Raw genomic sequence first — 15,825 nt, 5'->3', positions numbered from 1 at the left:
CTCCCTGCGGGGTGGCTTCAGGCTGGAACCCCGCCATCCTGCGGGCTCTGGACCCTTACAAGCCTCGGCGGACCGGCTTAGGGGAGAGTCGCAGCAGGCGCAGGTCTGGGCGCGCCAAGCGCTTCGTGTCCATCCCGCGCTACGTGGAGACCCTGGTGGTGGCGGACGAGTCCATGGTCAAGTTCCACGGCGAGGACTTGGAGCACTACCTGCTGACGCTGCTGGCCACCGCGGCGCGCCTCTACCGCCATCCCAGCATCCTCAACCCCATCAGCATCGTCGTGGTCAAGGTGCTGCTCCTTGGAGACCGCGACGCGGGGCCCAAGGTCACAGGCAACGCAGCCTTGACGCTGCGCAACTTCTGTGCCTGGCAGAAGAAGCTGAACAAACTGAGCGACAAGCACCCCGAGTACTGGGACACCGCCATCCTCTTCACCAGGCAGGTAAGTTCATCTGTCACCTCTCTGGACCCACGCGGCTTCATTTCCATCAGGTCACTGCCCTTAGCTCTCCAGTTGCGCTTTGTGCTGTGCCATGTCCCCCCCACCCCCCTCTCCCCCAAGTTCAAATTTCGTTGCTCTCCTCCAACTCCCACTTTGGATCTTCCAGGGTGAGCCCGCTCCTAGGCTCAGCGAACTCTGGCTCAGGGGCATCTGGGTGCACGTGGGCGGTCAGAAGGTGTCGGCCTGGCGTGGCCAATCAGCGCCTCCTGGATCAGGTGCCAAGGGGCCGGAGCCCAGGAAGTTGCCGCCCAGGAGCCGGAGTTTGTCTCCAGGCAGATAGGAGGCATCGGAGAGGGCGGGTGGGGAAAAGTCCGCCCTTTTTTATGGGGGCGTCTAAGTTGCTTCAGATACCCAGGTTCCCTCCCTCTGCTGGTAGAACTAAGTGGCAGGTGATCCAAATTGCCCGGCGAAGCACTTGTCTACATTTCTCACGGGTGACATGTTCAGTTTGTCCTCTGTTCTGGGCCTGGAAAACTTGGATGTGGGATATTTTGTAGGTTCCAGTGAAAGGACAGACTCAAGTACTGGGACCATTCCCTCGGTCACTGCTGCCTCCTCTATACCCTCTTGTGCTGGGCCTGCCCTCTGTTTGAGGGGCTCCCAGTATGTTCGGAGCAGGCCATTTATGTAGGGGACCCTGTTTGGAGCTTGAGGTTTCACTTGGAGCTGAGTTGGGAAGATCTCTTTCAATTTTCCCATATCCTTGTTGGTGGAGGGTGACCCTTGGCCCCGATGTTTGCTGGGGAACAGAGCAGGCAAGGTTGCTCCTGACCTCGAATCATTGAAACCGCCTGCGACTGCCCGGGACTGCAGCGTTCTGGCTTCTGCCCCTGGCCTTGTGGCAGGGTGTGAGCTCAGGGAAGGGCATTGGGGATCTAGCTACAGGTTTGGAAAGAGACTGAATATTGGGATTAGAAAGCAGATCAGAAAAGCAGCTGTGCCTTTGCTATGGATCTGGGAAAGTGTAGATTTGTAGATGTTGGAGTGATTGGGTACTGTGAAGTTTCTGGACTCTTAAAATTTGATAGATACTGGAGACTGGGAGAAAAAGGGGCATTCACATGACCTGCTCCCTCTGTTTGGGGGGCTGCGACTTGAATCTGTGCCATACCACAGCGTCCTGGGGAGGGCACAGAATCCATGGTTACCCATGGGGCTCTGAATCTCCACGGTTTCCGAATGGCCCCTCGAAGCTGGACTGGCGCACTTGGGGCTGGAGGTGGAGTCCTCTACACTAACCCATTTGGCACAGCTAGTCCCTTCCCGCAGCTGAACTTCCTCCTTTCCCAGCCTTCTCCTCCCACCACCTGGTTTCTCTAGGGAGGTCTTTGGCCTGAGTCTGTTTCCTTGCGCTCATTCTTCCAATTGAGGTCTATGGAGCTGCCACTGCCCAGCCCTCACAGGCACCGCCTGAGTCATGGGGAAACGACAAAGGAGGTGGCTTTGACCTCTGCACGCAGGCCAACTCGGCAGGCAGATTGTCGGGGGAAGCAAGCAAAAACGGAGAACAGGATAGCTTAATGGGCAAAGCAGCTGCAGCTCATCTGCTGCCTGGGATGCCCTGTGGAGGGAGGGCCCTCGCTGGCTAGAAAGCACCAGACCTTGGTCTCCGCTGCCCAGGGGCCAGGCGACTTTTGGAACCAGCCCTGGGAAGAGGACTCCTGCCGGGACCACGGGCCAGGCCGTCAGAGGGACCCCACTTGTGATGAAGAAGCCAGCTTCTTCAAGCAGCACGCCAGCTTCTGTGTGTCAGCGTGTGAGCTAGCCCCCCGGGGACTATGTTGACAACGCATAATGGGTCCAAGATGTATGACCGCTTGGGTCAGGGACGGTGACGAGCAAGATGTGACTTTCAGAGGCTCTCTTCCTCTCCGTCGTCCAGAGGGCAGAGCCAGGCCGTGGGGAGGCCGCGTGGGCAGGTCCGTCCTCCACGCATGTGCTCTGCGGGATCGAGTAAACGCCCCTCCCTCACCGCCTGGCCAGCACAGGCTGCAGAGCCCGCTGCATTCCCAGAGCCTGAGGAACTGCTCATTCCTGAACTCCCCCGGGAAGGTACAGTATGCGATGAGAACATGCGCGCACAGCTGCGCTTTCCAGATGTGGTCTCCGGGAGCCCGGGGGAGTCGCCTGCTACCCTCCGACCCAGGAGGGACTTCTGTTTTGCCTTATGAGGGTCAGTCGTGATCCTTTACGTCAGATGTATGAGCTGCTCTGCCTAAACCTGGCTTATGATGGCGGCGTAATCAATGCATTTCAAACTAAAACTTGAATGATAGATACTCTACGCATGTAGCTTGTTTGGATAAGGAGTTTTTAGAAATGCAATTATTTTGTAAATCAGCTTTTGTTTATAAGCGCTCCGGAGAGGAGGGACACCTTTAGAGTCGCCTATTGCTTGATTCTCCCAGAGAAATGGGAAAACTGACTGGTGACTCTCTAACCAATTGCACACTCTAGTTGTGGTTTCCAGAGAGAGAGAGAGAGCGATAGAGAGAGAGAGAGAGAGGTTAGGAAGGGGCCGGGCTTGGCCCCTTGGAGCTCCAGGTGCCAGGGGTACTTGCAAGGAGAGCAGTAAGAATGACAGGACCTGCAGCACTGGAGGGTCCCTCCCTCTCCCCTCCCCCTTGGACCGCCCATCGAGCGGCTGTGTATGACAACAAGCCTGGGCGGGGCTGTGGGAGATGCTGCTGTCCTTGGCAGGCAGTGGGAGGGGTGTGGGGTGTTGAAATCAAAACACTGGGAAGACAAGACCCAGGGAGTCTCCTGTGCACAAAAGGAGAAAGAAATGGATCACCCGACAAGTATTTTGACAATCTGAGGAGTTTGCTTAACGATTCAGAGAAAGTTCATGTTCCTGGAGAAAGAGCACATCTGATTTTCTGAGGCGATCAGCTTGCAGCCTCATAACAGCAGGGTGAGGTCAGCGCGGGATCGGAACCAGGGCCGAGCAGAAGCCGAGCCAGGTTTTCTGGGTGGACGCTGACTTCCGAGGAGGGACGTTTCTGAGGCTTCCTGTTGCTCCGGCCGGAGCCAGCTAGTCCATGCGAGACCCTCTTCTCTCTCCAAGCCCGGCGCCTCCCCTGTTTGGGTAACTGTGATAGACTGGTTTCCATTCATGCATTCGTACATTCTTCTAATACTCGCCGAGCATCTGTTATTTCCAGGAGCTATCCTGGGCGGTGGAGATAGAGATATTGGTAAGAGGTGGCCTCTGGCCCCCAGGAATTGACTATGAGTCAGGGAGCCCAACAAGGAAACAGCTCATTACCATACGGTGTGGTACAGTGTCCCACTGGGAGGCTTGGGGCTCCTCTGCTGGAAGTCAAGTGGGGGGTCCTTCTTCTTAAACTAGAGCCTGTGAAGCACTCAGAGGGACAGGCCTCAGGAAAGGCCTGAGTGCCCTAGCCGGTTTGGCTCAGTGGATAGAGCATTGACCCACAGACTGAAGGGTCCCGGGTTCGATTCCCGTCAAGGGCACATATCTGGTTGCAGGCTCGATTCCCAGTCCTGGTCAGCAGGGCACATGCAGGAGGCAACCAATCGATGCTTCTCTCTCTCTCTCTCTCTCTCTCTCTCTCCCTCCTTTCCATTCTCTCTAAAAATCAATAGAAAAATATCCTAGGGTAAGATTAAAAAAAAAAAAAGACACTGAGGCTGGGAGCTGGTGGTGATGGGGAAGGAAGCTTGTTGGACCTCATAGGTGACCTCCCCTCCATTCAACCATCTGTTTTGCAATTTGTGACATTTCCTCCTTTGGACTGACTTTGTTTTTTTACTTTTTTTTTTTTTTTTTTTTTTAGGATTTGTGCTTTGTGGTTTCTCTGCCTTCTCAGCCCTTCATTTACTTTGCTTTTTCTGTTGCGCTTGGTACCACTTTATTCCATGCCCTGTCCTCTCCTCTCCGTGTTTTCTTCCATTCTCTTCTTTTCCACTTTCAGGATTAGTGAGGAGGCTCTCTGTCATCATTCTCTCCTCCGTTATTCTCTTCATTCACACTCTCACCTTTCTGCCTCTCCCCAGCCACAGCTCGGCACTTATCTTCTTGTTTGGGCCTTGGGTACCTCCATGTCTTGTGGGGGGATCTATGCATCTCTAGACTACGCAGAGTGGAACAGCATTCTGGAACCTCATTTGAAATAGAAGCTGGCTATTTCTATAATAAACTAGTTGCGATATGGCAGTGAAATTTAGTGCTCAGATAAAAAAAATGAAATGTGTCTCAGTGGTTGCATTTCACGACCCATGAATCAGGAAGAAAAGGTTCAATTCCCTGTCAGGCCACAGATGTGGGTTTTAGCTTTGATCCCCAGTAGGGGGCGTGCAGGAGGCAGCCGATCAGTGATTCTTTCTTATCATTGATGTTTCTATCTCTCTCTCCCTCTCCCTTCCTCTCTCTGAAATAAGTAAAAAAATATTAAAAAAATAAAATGTTAAAAAACAAAATGATAATATGTATTTTACACATCTCTCCCAATGCAATAAAAAGAATCGTAATTTTGTCAGGATTTTTTCCCAAGTCAGGACGTGGAAGATATTAACACAGAAGGGCACCTGCAGATTTGTTTTTTAACAACTTTGTCAATATTACTAAATGGAAACTTAACACCTTTCCTTCTGGGAGGGAGATGGTAGGGGGTGGGAGGCGGGGAATAGGATTGCTCCCTGACTTTCGGGGTAATTCCCCTTCTCCCTCCTTTTCTCACTTACACCAAGTCAGTCGGCCAATGGTAGAGTGCACGGGAATCTTTTTTTTGTTCTTTTTTAAAAAAACACTAGTTTAGTCAGGAAAGCAAGTGAGGTTTTCTCCCTCCTTAGCTCTTGCTCTTCTCCTTCCCTCGAGCCTCCCTGTGGTGGTATCACTGTCAGCACTTACCCTCGCCTCACCTGCCTTCTGTTCTCGGCACGATGGGAAGAACATAGGCGTGAGCCAGGCAAGCTGCATTGGAATCCCGATACTTCCTCTTTAAGCAAAAGACATGGAATGAATCAACTCTTTGATCCATAGAATGGGGACCGGGATGACAATGAAGGGACCTAACGTAATGGTTGTTGCCAGGATAAGCTACCAAGTGTTCCTGAGTAGGCACCCAGGTACTGGCAGCTGTTATCACCACTACCTCACTCAGGACAGTCCTCCCCTGTAATCCACGGTTTCAGCTACTGGCTGTCAACTGAGGTCTGAAAATATTAGACCAGAAATAAGCATACTTATTTTTTTAAAAATATATTTTATTGAGTTTTTATAGAGAGGAAGCGAGAGGGACAGAGAGCCAGAAACATCGATGAGAGAGAAACATCGATCAGCTGCCTCCTGCACCCCCCCCACTGGGGATGTACCCGCAACCAAGGTACATGCTCTTGACCGGAATCGAACCTGGGACCCTTCAGTCCGCAGGCTGACGCTCTATCCACTGAGCCAAACCAGCTAGGGCAACATATGTTTTAAATTAAACGCTGTTAGTCGCTTAGCAGCCCTCTGGGTTATCATCAGATTGATTGTTGTGGTATTGAAGTGCTTGTATTCAAGTCAGCATGATTGTACTGAATAATGGCTCCAAATGCCGGCAGTTCCGGTACGCCAATGAGAAGCTGTAAAGTGCTCCCTTTAAGAGCAGAGATGAGTGCAAAATATCAAAATAAGATATTATGAGAGAGAGAGATTGAAAGAGCACACTTCACATAACTCTTATTACAGTATATTGTTAAAATTGTTCTATTTCATTGCTCCTTTCTTACTGTGCCTAAGTGATAAATTAAACTCTATCATAAGTGTGTATGTCTAGGAAGGAACATTGCCCAGATAGAGTTCAGTACTAGTCATGGTTTCAGGCATCCACTGGGGGTCTTGGAACGTATGCTCCGTGGATGGAGGGCGAACTGTATTCGTTTGCCATTGTTGAATGATTACCTACAGGTCCTTTGCCAGAACTTCCATCTGGGACAGGCCTGATTTAAAGCATTCTGTCCCGTGGCCCTTGCAAGTTTCCTAGACACCCATCTGATGACATTCCTGTTCTGTTGTGGGAACTGCGGGCTCTAGCATTTGCCACTCCCCCTGACCTGTCAGCTCCTGTAAGGCAGGACCGCTCTACCTCTGCTGGGCCCCATGCACACGCCGTTGTTTAGTATGTGTCCACGGAAGGAAGGCGCCGACACAGTGAAAGGGCTGCGCGTGGCTACACGGCTTGGTAGTTCACCTCCCTGCCTGGGGCTCATTAATCCAACGTTGTCTTAGGCTGTCAGGCTGCAGGCCTGGGAGAGGGAGTTTAGGCTCCTCTGGCATTTCATCTGGGCTCTTTGCCATCAGGCTTTTCCCTGGAGAAAGGAGGGGCCCTGGGAGGAGCCAGCAGGCAGGGTACACGGCAGGGATGGGGTCAGTGTGTCAGTGCAGGTGTGGGGCACCGAGCCAAGTCTTGCTCATCCAGGGGGGTGGTGCAGACACCGCGCTATGAACAGTCTCCGAAGCCAATCCTGCCGCTTTGCCCTCAGAGATAGGTCTCTCCCCACTCCGAGATCAGCTGCTCTGGGGCTGGGGTGGAGAGCTTTGCCCTCTTGAGGTTCCCCAGCATGTTCATGCTTGGGGTACACATGCACCGGAAGCAGTGCAGGTTCGTGGGAATTGCTCCGTTCTGAGGCTGCGCTGCCTGGATTTCAACCCTCCTCTGTCCCTCCCTCCCAGCCCAGCCCTGGGCTCACTGACCCTGGCCTGGTTGTTTATCTTCTCTGGATCTCATTGTAAAATGGAACCTCATAATGGCATCTCCCTCCTAAAGCTGTTGTGAGGATTCGATGAGCTACCACAAGTAAGACTCCTCACGCAGCGTCCCGCACATAGTAGCGGCTCAAGAAACGTTAGCCACTGTCATTGCATTTGGTGTGTGCCCCTTGTGATTGGATGCTTTCTAGAGAAAGTTCGGTCTTCCTGCAGGCTTTGGGTTCCTCTTCTTCCTCACTGAAGGGGTTCTTGGGGGTTTGATGGCCTCAGTCTCTTGCTATGATACCATCTGTATATTCCAGTGATGCCCAATCTGCGTATAGAAGTTATAGGGCAAGTTCTCTCTTTACCAGGCAGCTGTAGTCACATTGGCCTAGCATTGAGTTGCTAGATTAAAAAAAATTTCCTTTTATTGATTTCAGAGTGTAAGGGAGAGATAGAAACATCAGTGATGAGAGAGAATCATTGATGGGCTGCTTCCTGCATGCCCTCCACTGGGGATCAAACCTCCAACCTGGGCATGTGCCCTGACCGGTGCACGGGACGACGCTCAACGAACTGAGCCACACCGGCCAGGGCCACGGTGTTCTTTATTTATTTTCAAATCGTGGCTCCAATCTTGAATGATTTTATAGAAAGGGACAGTTAGGCAAGAATAATCCAAGAGGACTAGGTTCTTGGCCAAGATGTCTCTTGGGTCACCTGGAACAAGCAGCTGCAGCTACGTGGAGAAATGACGGGTGATCAGATACAGTGAGGCAGGTAGGACCTGGGCTGAGCAGTGAGCACATTCTCGAGGCGGGAAGAGCCAGAGCAGTTTTCATTTATGGAGACGAGAGCCTGCGCTGAAGAGGTTAACGCAGTCTGAGTGCATCTGGGTTCACTCCGGAGGGTGGAGGCATTCGGTGCCACCAATGAGGCCCCAATGGCCCCGCACACACCTGCAGGCGCTCACGGCACTGTGGGCCAGCGACTCACCGAGTCACCCGGGGGAAGAAGGACAAGCAGAGCCTCTGACCCCAAACAGCTGCATCTTGCCACAGTGAAGGAACTGGCTACCCCAGGACTGTTGCTCTCAGCTACACCCTGACCCTCAGGACATTTGCCGGCTCTCTCCTTGTTCCTCTTGTTTGATCCAGGGAAACTGGGATTTCTTAATGGAAAGTACAGGTTGCTCCTGGCCAGGAACGGCCTGCAGCTGCTTGTCTTTGCTCCACAGAGAGTCCACCCTCCCTGAGAGGAAGGAGGCTGGAAGGAGGCTTCTGGCCGGGCCACTGAGCCCCAGCGGCTGCCTAGACTCAGGCTGAGCTCCCCACCTGCTCTGGTCATTTCTGTGAGCAGAGGGGGACAGGACCCTGAACTTGCACCTGGGTGACCTTCACTTTCTGTGAGTTTGTTTTACTGTAACCCCGCAAGGGTCAGTAGACAAGATGATCCTCCTTGTTTTCCATTCTGAAGGTAGACCAGTCTCTGTGTCCCTTCACAGCCCAGAAGGCCAGATGGGGCTGAGCATCTGGGATCGGGGAGGGAGCAGAGGTGCAAGGCCATGGTACAGTCTTGGTTCAAGGTGACAATGGGCCCCTCCCCAGCATTGGAAGCCGAGGCCCTGAGGAGAGCAGTGACTTACCCAACGTCACACATGTACTTGGGGCTGGGACCAGGATCAGAATCTAGGCCTCACAGCCCTGTGTCCTCTCTCTCACATAGGCCAACAGGGAGTGTTCGTGGTGCCCCAGGGCCAAGTAACATGCTTGTTCTACAGGCTCTGACCATCAGAGGTTAGACTTTTCCAGGGCTACTGCCTTACGGGATCCTGTACTCTAGTGTCTATGGACATATGGGCCCCATCGCCCAACCGCCTTCGTTGTGCCCCTGCATGAACCTTCGTTCCCCTTTCCTCATGGTGGGCCCTTAGCTGCATCACAAGCAGGTCCATAGGACTCACTGCTGTTCCCCAGCAGTCAGGTTCCCTAAACTGCTGGTCAAGTGCACTTCCCCCCCTCTCCCCAAGCTTTGGCAGCGGTTGTCTTTAGGTTTCAGAATCCCAGGGAAGGAGACCTTTCTGAGCCTTTGGAGAGGGAAGGGTAGTTGAAAAAGAAGGGAGTTTGAAGTTCGTCCGTGGGGCTCCCCAAAGTGGAGGGAGGGCCACAGGTCAGCACAAGACAGAAGATCAAGGGTGCCCAGGCGTGTCGCCCGTCCTTGACTATGGGCTCAGTCTGATGACCCTGGCGGTTCTCTGGCCGGATAACCTCGCTCATGAGGAGGTGTGACTCTCACCTGACTATGGGAAGCCAAGTTCCACTGCTCAGGTCATAACCTTCTGAGGGCTTCGGATTAAATTTTGCTGATCTTCTGAACCATGACCCCCTTTCTTCCTCTGCCCCCTGACCCCACTAACTGGATTGCCCACCTTTTCCCCAAGTCAGCACGCACTTGCTCACACACACATGCACACACACAGCCCTTAAGAGAAGGAAGCCAACAGCTGTGTGTGTGTGTGTGTGTGTGTGTGTGTGTGTGTGTGTGTTTCTGTAAACACCTCGGCTCCCAGAGGAGACCATGCACGGCTCTTTCTCTGGAGGGTTCACACAGGAGGCACCAGGCAGTCAGCTGTGAAGTCTGGAAATAGTGCTGACTGTTACACACCACAAGGGCACATTTTTGCCTGAGACGTGAACCTCTCCAAGCTTCAGCTTCCTGTCTGCAGAAGGTGACAGTAGTCTTTATTCCAGTGGGATGTGGTGACCATTCAGCAGGGTCATGTGTGAGAAGTGCACGCCCAGTGTCAGCATTTGATAAATCATCACCGCGATGAACTATGATCATGACTCTCAGCTTCCGCCTTTGACAAATAGGCATATCATATACCTGCCTCCTAAGACTGTTGTGGGGATGTGCTAGTTTCCTGTCAGCTGTAAAGTGCCCTCCACAAGGAAGGCAAAGATGGAGAGAGGAGAAAGCCAGCATCACTGGTCAACAGTGTCTTCTCAAGAGGAGCAGAATGGCCCGGCCAGTGTGGGTTAGTGGTTGAGAGTCAACCTATGAACCAGGAGGTCAGGGTTCGATTCCTGGTCAGGGCACATGCCTGGGATGCTGACTTCATCCCCAGTAGAAGGCATGCAGGAGGCAGCCAATCAATGATTCTCTTTCATCATTGATGTTTCTCTTTCTCTTACCCTCCTTCTCTGAAATCAATAAATATATATATAAAAGAGTAGTACAATGTGTACAAGTGTCTTATTCTAGCTCCAAGTCCTGGGCCTTGCAGTATCTAGATGCATCGCTGGCCCATACTGTTTAATAGGTTCTTTGAGGTAGCCACCCAGGACTTCCATATCCCTGGAAGTGCCTCCTGTCAGGGGTGCTGCTAGAAGCCCTACTTCCGGTTGCAAGTTACCTTTCAGGACAAAAAGAGGGACTTTCTTGCTTAGGTCACAATCCACTTAATTCGTTTTCCTTCCCAGCAGCCATTGGGCCCACGGTCCCCCTGAGCTTCCATAGCAAGTGAGCTGTGCCTGGACAGAGGCTTGGGCCCACCTTACTCTGCCTCCTCCCAACCCAAGGAGGCCGGATGGCAGGCATGGGTGGGCCCTTGGCCTGTGACCCTTTGGCTGAGAGTCTGAGCTTAATTCATGGTTGTCCGAAAGCAGCCACTCAGCCAAGACCAAGGCTGCACAGAGCTGACTGAATGGACACTGTGCTTGCCTTCCACCCCCGCCTGCCTCCGTTAGGCACAAGCAGAGACTCGCCCAGCTGTGGGAGTCACCATTTTCTGGTCTGGAAGGTCGACTCTATATAAAGCAGTGGCCCTGTAGTTTAATTCGGTACCTCCTCATTTCCTCCCACAGGACCTCCCAGCAGAGGACTTGTGAGCCACAGAGCTGTCTTCCGAGGCCTCCTCCCTCAGCCTGGGTCAATCCCATGAATAGCCAGCCCCACAGCCCCCTGGGAGAGGGCCTGGCTGAAAAGGTGCTGCACCCGGTTAGGCTTGGAATGGGAGCGAGCTGGAATGCTCTTTCTCCCCTCAGGCCTGCCTGTTACTGTCTCTAACCTCTGGCTGGCTTCTGCTTCCCTTGCCTGGCAGGACCTGTGTGGAGCCACCACCTGTGACACGCTGGGCATGGCTGACGTGGGCACCATGTGCGACCCCAAGAGAAGCTGTTCTGTGATCGAGGATGATGGGCTCCCGTCAGCCTTCACCACTGCCCATGAGCTGGGTGAGGCTGGAGGGGGCTGTCTGGTGGGGTGGGAGAGCTCCCCTCGGGGGTCTCTCTGGGTTCCCTGGGTGCTTGGTGGGGAGACACATGGGCATGTCTGTGTTTCCTCATGGCCCGAAGCCTTAGGGATCCTCTCTCAGGGCTGGCGTCTTCCCTAGCAATGGCTTTGATTGTCTCTGCTTGCCCCAGCTCAGTTGGCCAGTGATATTGTCCGAGAACGTCAGCCATCAGCGTGTCTCATCAACCAGGCACTAAGGGGAAAATATGTTCAATACACTGCTGTCCTCACTGAGCCCGCAGCCACCTGGATGGGACAGAGGACACAGGAACATGATGTTGGGGACATCTGCTAAGCAATCCATCAATACATAGAAACGACCAGCCTGATTGACCCGGCTCTCTAGCTTCCCTAACTGGTCCTCCTTCTCCCATCTCTCCCCATTGCCTCCTAACTACACAGCCACTGAGCCTTCTTGCCTAATCCCACAGGCCATGTGTTCAACATGCCCCATGACAACGTGAAAGTGTGTGAGGAGGTGTTCGGGAAACTCCGGGCCAACCACATGATGTCCCCAACGCTCATCCAGATCGACCGTGCCAACCCCTGGTCAGCCTGCAGCGCTGCCATCATCACCGACTTCCTGGACAGTGGGCACGGTAAGCCAGGGTGACTGAGCAGGAGTGCCACTGTTGGCAGTGCCCGCCACCTCTCTGGACCTGTCCTCTGTCACCCAACGTGTGCATGACCCTGAAGAGGCGGGCTCTGAAGAGGGTCTGCCCGTTCCATTGCCCCTTGCTTCATTCTCTCCCTACCCTTCAGATACTGGTTAGCCACGCCCCGCCTTCCCCAGCTCATCCCTCATGCATGCCCTTGGCTCTCTGCAGGAGACTGCCTCCTGGACCAGCCCAGCAAGCCCATCGCCCTGCCCGAGGACCTGCCGGGAGCCAGCTACACCCTGAGTCAGCAGTGCGAGCTGGCCTTCGGTGTGGGCTCCAAGCCCTGTCCCTACATGCAGTACTGCACCAAACTATGGTGCACCGGAAAGGCCAAGGGGCAGATGGTGTGCCAGACCCGCCATTTCCCCTGGGCAGATGGCACCAGCTGCGGCGAGGGCAAGTTCTGCCTCAAGGGGACCTGCGTGGAGAGACACAACCTCAATAAGTACAGGGTGAGCGTGCTGGAGGGGAGTAGATCCTAGTGGTCTCATCCCAGCTTTGCTATGGGACCATAACTCTGTCGCCTTGCTGTGCTGTGCCTCGATTTCCCTGTCTGCAGTTCTATTACCTTGTTGACTCTAAGACTGGAGAGAAAAGATATGGTAGGTCTAAGGCAGGTGGGCAAAGCCCTTCACCCGAAGCGAGGGGTCCCCGTGCCGAGCTCTGCACCTCTCTGACCTGGGAATTCTGGACCAAAGCTATTTGATATTTGGGTTAGTTCCTTCCTTCCTTTCTTCCCTCATCAGCTCTCTCTGAGTGTGTTCCATGTTCAGGGAGCTGTGGGCCAGAGGTGAGCAAGGCTCCAAGCTGAAAGGAAGCGGACCCCTGAGCAAGCCTCCCTATTTGCTGCACCCTGAGCCAAGCATCAGTTTCTGTTGTGGTTGATGGTCTTTGAGGCCAAACCACAATGGGAGAAACTTTATTTTTCCTGATAAGCAGGAATAGCAATCAAACCAGAACACATTCAAAACCCCAGATAGTCTCAGAATATAGTAAACACTTTCTCCAGGTCCTGGGTTGGGACGGTGAAGGGATTTGTACGTTCCCAGGCAGGAATAAGCAGTCCCTCTGCTCCCTCGATCCTGGGGAAGACCATTGCCTCCCCACCCCGGCCGGGCCCCAGGAGGGCTTGGCTTGGGGCTGTGTGTACACCGAAGCAATATAATGAAAAAAACACTCACCAAGCACGTTAGCAATTGCCCTGAGATGGGTGTGGTACGGAATTATGTAAAATCTTTTTCTGTGTTCTGGGAATATATACTTAATTAAACTTTAGCCATTTATTAGGCAACAACCCCTTGTGTTCAGGGGACTGTGTAAGACACAGTGGTGGCCAGAAAAACAAATGAAAATGGGCCGCATCTCAGAGGGCTCACAGGCTGGTGGGGAAGCTGGAAATGGAACTGTAACACAAGACACAGGGAGGCGTGAGTTACGTGTTAAGGCAGAAGCATGACAGTGTGTCATGGGAGATCGGGATGAGAGTTTGATGATCACGAGAGGGGTCTGTAAAAACTTGGATGAGGAGGTCGGATTTGAAGAGAGCCTTGAGGGATGAGTAGGGCGAGAGGGAGCAGAGACGAGTGACGTCAGGGAGGCGGGGCCAGCTGGAGCGTTGGGTGGATGAGGGCTCTATCAGAACCAGCTTTGGGCAGATGGTTTGGGGCTGGATTGTAGTTGTCTTAACCACCAGGCTGATGCATTTAGACTAGAAGGTCCTGGCCAGCTCCTGCCCCTGAAGATGAGTCAGGAGGATAAGGAAGATTAAAATTTCTTAAGGATATTAGATATAGCAAGTGTGATCTGAGAGGCACCATCTTTTCCTCATGCTTTCTGGAATTCTCAGCCCATCAGCCGCAAAATCCAATACATCAGTGGTTCTCAACCTCGGCTGCACATTAGAATCACCTGGGAACCTTTTTAAAATCCTGATGTCTGGGCCTCATCCTCCGGAAATTCTGTTTCTTTGTTACTCATGTTGTGGCCCCCACCCCATAACAAAGAAACAGAATTTCCAGAGGATGAGGCCCAGAAATCAGAATTTTAAAAAGATTCCCAGGTGATTCCAATGTGCAGCCGAGGTTGAGAACCACTGCACTACATCCTCAACCTCTTTTCTGAACAGTCTCTTCACCTGTTTCAACTGAAGCCTAGCCCTCCACCTGGGGCACTGTTGCTCCTTTTCTCCCAAGACCTCCAGGGCTCAGTCCCCAGCCCTCCTCACTCCTCCCGCTAACTTCTTAGGTGATTCATCTCAAAACTATATTTCTGTGTCAAAGACTCCCAGATTGGTACCTCCAGCACAGACCTGCCTCCTGAACTACAGACCTGAATGCCCCACCCAATTTTGACATCTCCGCGTGGGGAACTCATACACAGTGTAGACATAACATCAGGGAAGCCTTGTTCCCCATCAGCTCCCCTAAACCTGCCTTGGGGACTCCATCTTCCCGTGGCTCACACCAACACCGTTTCCTCTCACTTCACACCCAATACCTCAGCCTTTCCTGTGGACTCTATTTCCAAAACAGAGCCAGGAGCCAGCCATTGCTCAGCACCTCACCTGCTGTAGCCCTGGCCCAAGCCTCCGTCACGTCTTCCTTGGGTTGTTGCGGTTGCTCCCTGACCGACCTTCTTACAGACTGTCTCCACCAAAGCAGCAGGGGAGCCTTTAAGTGTGAGCCAGGTCATGCCCCTCCCGGCTTTACTCATCTCTTAGAACAAATGAGCCCCGACTCTCTTCCTCTCCTGCTTCTCTCGCTCTGTGACCCTGGAGCACTCTGGGTACCTGCCTCCTCCAGGTCTTCGTATTTGTTCCTCTGCATGGAGTGCCTTTTCCCTAACCCAGTGGCAAACTGTGGCTCGCAAGCCACATGTGGCTCTTTGGCCCCTTGAGTGTGGCTCTTCCACAAAATACCGACTTCTGCGCATGGGCCACGAAGTTTCAATCGCGCTGTACATGCGTGCCCGCACGTGGTATTTTGTGGAAGAGCCACACTCAAGGGGCCAAAGAGTGGCATGTGGCTCTTGAGCCGCAGTTTGCCTAACCCCTGCACAGCTCATTCCTGTACTTCCCTTTAGGCCTCTGCAAAAATGTCACCTCAGTAGTGAGGCCTCTGAGACCCCTTATAATACAGAGCACCCCAATTCTCTGAGGCCTTTTCTCCCACCTGCTTTGAACGCCAGCTGACACTATGAGCAGGCTTTTTATGTTTTACTTTTTTAATTTTTATTTATTTCAGAGAGAAAGGGAAAGGGAGAGAGATAGAAACATCAATGATGAGAGAGAATCATTGATGGGCTGCCTCCTGCACACCCACCCTGGGGATCGAGCCTGCAACCCGGGTATGTGCTCTAACCAGGAATCGAACCATGACCTCTTGGTTCCTAGATTGACACTCAACCACTGAGCCATGCTGGCTGGGCAGCACAGGCTTATTGTATTGTTTACCTTGCCCTGCTTGGATGCAGTCGCTTTAAGGGCAAGGATTTGGAGCCAGGCAGGTTGTAGGAACTCAATGGATATTTGGTGAATGAACGAATGATGGCACATGAGAGGAGCATGATGAATGTTTCCTGTAGAAACCAGTGGGAAGAAGTGGTGCCAGGTGAAAAACCATAGCATCATCTCAGAAGTCATGGGACCAATGTTAAATAACTGCAGAAAAACTAG

General features: G+C 52.8%; 1 protein-coding gene across 1 annotated transcript in view; it reads left to right on the top strand.

Moving 5' to 3' along the window:
* The window catches only part of ADAMTS15 (ADAM metallopeptidase with thrombospondin type 1 motif 15), a 22,618-nt gene that overhangs the window by 518 nt on the left and 6,275 nt on the right, over positions 1 to 15,825 (top strand). Inside the window, 5 exon segments of the mRNA XM_015571327.1 lie at positions 1 to 3; positions 5 to 443; positions 11,303 to 11,435; positions 11,925 to 12,092; positions 12,321 to 12,604. The exon segment at positions 1 to 3 is cut by the window's left edge and continues 518 nt beyond it. Coding sequence (XP_015426813.1) covers positions 1 to 3; positions 5 to 443; positions 11,303 to 11,435; positions 11,925 to 12,092; positions 12,321 to 12,604 — 1,027 coding nt within the window.

The sequence above is a fragment of the Myotis davidii genome, unplaced genomic scaffold (assembly GCF_000327345.1).
Source record: "Myotis davidii unplaced genomic scaffold, ASM32734v1 scaffold148, whole genome shotgun sequence".
Classification (NCBI taxonomy): Eukaryota; Metazoa; Chordata; class Mammalia; order Chiroptera; family Vespertilionidae; genus Myotis; species Myotis davidii.
Note: the sequence above shows the minus strand (reverse complement) of the source record. Positions and strands in the feature narration are given on the sequence as shown.